We start from the raw sequence: 5,705 nt of genomic DNA on the forward strand, positions 1-5,705 counted from the left end.
TTCCTGGACCACTTCCCATAATCTCGTGGTGTGGCTCAAAGGACACACGTGACATCATTCTGCCCACCTATGACATCACTCACTCCACCTTAGAGACGATGAGGGGCGTGTCCAATGACCTACTGTCTATACAGGGAAACACAGGTGTGTGTGTTAACTGTTGATTTAGTGTTAAGTGCATTAACAGCTGCTTGTTCGTTACGGCTCATTAGGCTATTGTGGTGCTGCAGGTCCCGTGTGGGGGAATAAAACGGAGCGAGCGATTTTCCGAGGCAGAGACAGTCGTGAAGAGAGATTAAACCTCGTCTCCATGTCCAAGAAAAATCCCGAGCTGCTGGACGCTGGGATCACGGCTTTCTTCTTCTTCCGTGAACGAGAGAAGGATCTCGGCAAAGCACCGCTGATCGGCTTCTTCGAATTCTTTAAGGTGAAAATGATAAAAATGACAAAAATACACAAATTATTTAGAGGAAATGACACGGAATTGTTAAACATAAATATTCAGAACAAACAAAATTATACAGAGAGAATTATTGTGTGTTTGTGTGTTCAGTATAAGTACCAGCTGAACGTGGATGGGACCGTAGCTGCATACAGGTTTCCATACCTGATGTTGGGGAACAGTGTGGTAATGAAGCAGGACTCTCCTTATTACGAACACTTTTACACACACCTGAGGCCTGGGCGCCATTACTTACGGATCAAGAGGGATCTGTCGGATCTGATTGAGAAAATCCAGTGGGCAAAGGTGAGATTGTACTGAGTAACTTACTGAGTAATACACTGTGAGGTCTGCTGTGTGTAATTAAAGCTAAAGTTTCTCCTGACTCACACCCCTTCCTCTTATAACATGTGTGTGTCTGTGTGTGTCTGTGTCTGTGTGTGTGTGTGTCTGTGTGTGTGTGTGTGTGTCTGTGTGTGTGTGTCTGTGTGTGTGTGTCTGTGTGTGCGTGTGTGTGTCTGTGTCTGTGTCGTGTGTGTGTGTGTGTGTGTGTGTCTGTGTGTGTGTCTGTGTGTGTGTCTGTGTGTGTGTCTGTGTGTGTGTCTGTGTCGTGTGTGTGTGTCTGTGTCGTGTGTGTGTGTGTGTCTGTGTCGTGTCTGTGTCGTGTGTGTGTCTGTGTGGTGTGTGTGTCTGTGTGTGTGTGTCTGTGTGTGTCTGTGTCGTGTGTGTGTGTCTGTGTGTGTGTCTGTGTGTGTGTCTGTGTGTGTGTCTGTGTCGTGTGTCTGTGTCGTGTGTCTGTGTCTGTGTCGTGTGTGTGTGTGTGTGTCTGTGTCGTGTGTGTGTGTCTGTGTCATGTGTGTGTGTCTGTGTTGTGCGTGTGTGTGTCTGTGTCGTGCGTGTGTGTGTCTGTGTCGTGTGTGTGTGTCGTGTGTGTGTGTCTGTGTCGTGTGTGTGTGTGTGTGTCGTGTGTGTCTGTGTCGTGCGTGTGTGTGTCTGTGTCGTGCGTGTGTGTGTCGTGTGTGTGTGTGTCTGTGTCGTGTGTCTGTGTCGTGTGTGTGTCGTGTGTGTGTGTGTCTGTGTCGTGTGTGTGTAAAACAGGACAATGATGGTGAAGTGGAGGCTGTAGCGAGGGCAGGACAGACGCTGACCAGAGAACTGTTACAGCCTCACAGACTCTACTGTTATTACTACATGGTGCTAAAGGTAACAGTCCTGAGATCATTTAACCTCCAGCTCTGTTTCCTCTAATCCTCTGCTGCTAGTGTAAGTCGTACGACTGCTAATTAATATTAATAATGCCACAGTACTAATGAAGACTAGAGAGTAAAGTCACCTGTCCTACAGGTGTACTGAGGGAGCTTCTCCTCCTGCTTCTCCTCCTGCTTCTCCTCCTGCTTCTCTGAGCTTCTCCTCCTGCTTCTCCTCCTGCTTCTCTGAGCTTCTCCTCCTGCTTCTCTGAGCTTCTCCTCCTGCTTCTCCTCCTGCTTCTCTGAGCTTCTCCTCCTGCTTCTCTGAGCTTCTCCTCCTGCTTCTCTGAGCTTCTCCTCCTGCTTCTCTGAGCTTCTCCTCCTGCTTCTCCTCCTGCTTCTCTGAGCTTCTCCTCCTGCTTCTCTGAGCTTCTCCTCCTGCTTCTCCTCCTGCTTCTCCTCCTGCTTCTCTGAGCTTCTCCTCCTGCTTCTCTGAGCTTCTCCTCCTGCTTCTCTGAGCTTCTCCTCCTGCTTCTCTGAGCTTCTCCTCCTGCTTCTCTGAGCTTCTCCTCCTGCTTCTCTGAGCTTCTCCTCCTCTTAGAGGAAGCTGGAACTGAATCATAGGGTCTCATGTTCCTTACTGTTTCTGTTCCTCAGTCATACGCAGATCGACAGGTGGGGAAACCTGCGCTTCATCCTGATATGGAGCGAGTGAGACAGCCGTCTGACCACAGTGCAGCGTGTCACTGTCACAGGAGGACGTGGGAGGGGTCACGTGTCGAGCTGTGACACGTGCTGTAATCATCAAACATTTCTACCTGCCACTGTGGGTGTGTCCCAAACCACACACCATTTTACCTTCACGTACAGCTCCATGTACACACACACACACACACACACACACCTTCACATACAGCTCCATGTACACACACACACACCTTTACATACAGCTCCATGTACACACACACACACCTTCACTTACAGCTCCATGTACACACACATACACACACACACACACCCCTTCACATACAGCTCCATGTACACACACACACATACACACCCCTTCACGTACAGCTCCATGTACACACACACACACACACACACACACCTTCACTTACAGCTCCATGTACACACACATACACACACACACACACCCCTTCACATACAGCTCCATGTACACACACACACATACACACCCCTTCACATACAGCTCCATGTACACACACACACACACATACACACCCCTTCACGTACAGCTCCATGTACACACACACACACACATACACACCCCTTCACGTACAGCTCCATGTACACACACACACCTTTACATACAGCTCCATGTACACACACACACACCCCTTCACATACAGCTCCATGTACACACACACACACATACACACCCCTTCACGTACAGCTCCATGTACACACACACACACACACACACACACACACACCTTCACGTACAGCTCCATGTACACACACAGGAACCTCGGCTGTGTCTCATTCAGTATTGAAGGACTTATACTGAGCTGCATGTAAAGAAGGAACTGAGTTCTGTATGTGCTGATAATACAGTGAATAAATCAGTCATCATTTTATATCAGTAACACACACACACACACACACACACACACACACGCACAGTGATTATATTTTATAAGTGAAGATGCTTTTAGTGTATTATATTTTCTAAGAGAGAAACCAAGCCTGGCTTTTAAGCTGATTGTTTACTGTCCTGTACTGTAACTGCAACATCAGCAAATTGTGTGTGTGTGCATTTGTGTGCGTTTGTGTGTTAAAATGTTTACACTTCATCGGGCTGCTGAGATTTTTACACTTTGTTAACTTTTTAATAAAAACTTTTATTTCATGAATCTTTTTTAATTTGATGCTCCTCAGTTTCAGAGGAATGAAAATGTTACTTGTCTGTTCTTCCTGTCGAACACTGCAGTGTGTTTCCTCTCCTTCATCTGTTGTGTGTGTGTTAGGAAACACAGCTGAAGTGTTTTATACACACTGCCCTTCATCAGGACTCCGGCTGCTTCAGCTAAACCATGTGTGATGGAGAGAGCTGAGATGGCTCTGACTCAGTCTGATTATATCTGATTAAAGCTGATTGGACGGCTGGTCCAGGTAGGAGAAGAGCAAGCTTGGTGATGAGGATGAGAAAGAGCAGCGTGTCTCAAGAAAACAACAGGACATTGAATATTCATGAATATGTAAATCAGGGAGCATCCAGTGACCTCAGTGTATAACAGCCTAACAATGGTCACAACCTCGCTTTCACACTGACTTACTTAACAGTAGCGTAGATTATTATTCAGTTACCATGACAACCATGAACTGAACATGGCGAACATTAGCTAATTTAGCTAACTAGCATCACAGAGAGGTACAACGGCAGGTGCTGTGACCTTTTATATCCATGTAGTAAAATGTTGATTGCTTTGGGTCACAGTCGTACACGAGAGTCTGGTGTTTTTATGTTTGGTGACTTTCAGATTGAGTGAAATCTTTGTTCTTTTACATTTACACTGGAACACATGAGCAGGTACCAAGTGAATCTGCCCCTGCTCCTCTGAGGGAGGCCTGTAGGGGGCGGTGTTGCTTCATGCATCCTGTTTCATCTCGGGGTGTTTAATCATCAAGCCTTTGAATTTTTTATTTTATTTTTGTTCTCTCAGAAGCTGAAAGGGGTTTTTGATAAACTGGCTGAAAAGACGGTGACGAGCTCCTCGTGCTTTGGAAACGTGACGATGCTCTTTGTAATGGAGAAGTGGAATTTTTAACCTTCAGAGAGAGAGAGAGAGAGAGAGAGAGAGGAGGTAAAGCGAGGATCTGAATTCTTTAGACCTTTACAGTGTGCTTTATTGTACGGTCTGAAGGGGTTTGTTATTGATATTATTATCATTTAATTTGACATTTCTGAAATGACATCATTCACATTTAGATGTGATGTGAAAATAATTCTCAGGTCAGTTTCCCTTCTACAGATTTTCTCTATGTATCTGTAGCTAAACCTCTATATCAGATTCTACTGTTATTTTCTGTAGGACAATAAAATAAGAACGCTGAGAACACACACACACACACACACACACACACACACACACACACACACACACTCTCTCTCTCTCTATGGGTTTTTTATTTAACAGTCTGCTGCAGTCACTGAAGCTGATCCTCACACATGCCTTGTTACACACAGCATATGGGATAAAGTGATGAAGAGAAGGAAAGATAAAAAGGGACAGAAAGCATAGACAGATAGATAGAGATGGATGGATAAATGAGAAAAAATACATGATCTCTATGGAGTGGCAGGAATTCCACTTTACTCCTAAAAACGGGTTTTGATCTTTATTCTTGTTAATCATCAGACCACAGGACCGCGTCTGCTCCTACGTCTGCTCCTTACTGAACACATGTATGAGCGACGTCTCCACGACTGAACAGGACTCACGTGTTCCTCTGAACGACCTGAGATTAGAGGTGAAGGATGTAGAGACACCACACTCTGTAACGAGTCTTAGTAACAAGAGGACGTAACACTGAAGAACTGAACATACTGAACACAGTGGTGTTAATGAAAGGACATTATGGAGGGAAAAACAAATCAAAACCCTGCTGCACATTACCAACAAACATCAGAAAGCTTTGTCAGAAATGTCTGAAGCATGGTGGTGGTCCATCGTGGTCTGGAGCTGCTTCAGCTGCACGTTCAGGGACGTTAAATAAAACCAAACGTGCAAAAGTTGTTCAAGCTCTTTGTAGACTTATTTAAATCTTTGTGTTTACTGTGCAGCTAAATGACTGGGAATGAATCATTTAACTGAACAGAATCAAATGACTCCTTTTCAAAAAAAAACATGAACCGGCGTAAAAACACACACAAGATGAATCTAATATTTATTTAATAAAAATACATCGACATTATTAATGTATTAGATTTTAAATATTCAAACTGCAACTGAAAGTGTTTTACAGTCAGAAAACTGTATTAAAGTAAAATAGTAAAATGGGCAGATAATAATAATAATAACAACAACAATAATAACAATAATAATAATAATAAT

General features: G+C 44.4%; 1 protein-coding gene across 1 annotated transcript in view; it reads left to right on the top strand.

Moving 5' to 3' along the window:
• poglut3 (protein O-glucosyltransferase 3) overlaps positions 1–3,499 on the top strand; it is an 8,331-nt gene extending 4,832 nt beyond the window's left edge. Inside the window, exons 4-8 of the mRNA XM_060891472.1 lie at positions 1–144; positions 231–427; positions 554–748; positions 1,541–1,645; positions 2,287–3,499. The exon at positions 1–144 is cut by the window's left edge and continues 73 nt beyond it. Of these exons, the coding sequence (XP_060747455.1) occupies positions 1–144; positions 231–427; positions 554–748; positions 1,541–1,645; positions 2,287–2,418 (773 nt within the window). The 3' untranslated portion in view covers positions 2,419–3,499. The remainder of the gene's footprint in view (positions 145–230; positions 428–553; positions 749–1,540; positions 1,646–2,286) is intronic.
• The last annotated feature ends 2,206 nt before the right edge of the window (positions 3,500–5,705 follow it).

The sequence above is a fragment of the Tachysurus vachellii genome, chromosome 17 (assembly GCF_030014155.1).
Source record: "Tachysurus vachellii isolate PV-2020 chromosome 17, HZAU_Pvac_v1, whole genome shotgun sequence".
NCBI lineage: Eukaryota > Metazoa > Chordata > Actinopteri > Siluriformes > Bagridae > Tachysurus > Tachysurus vachellii.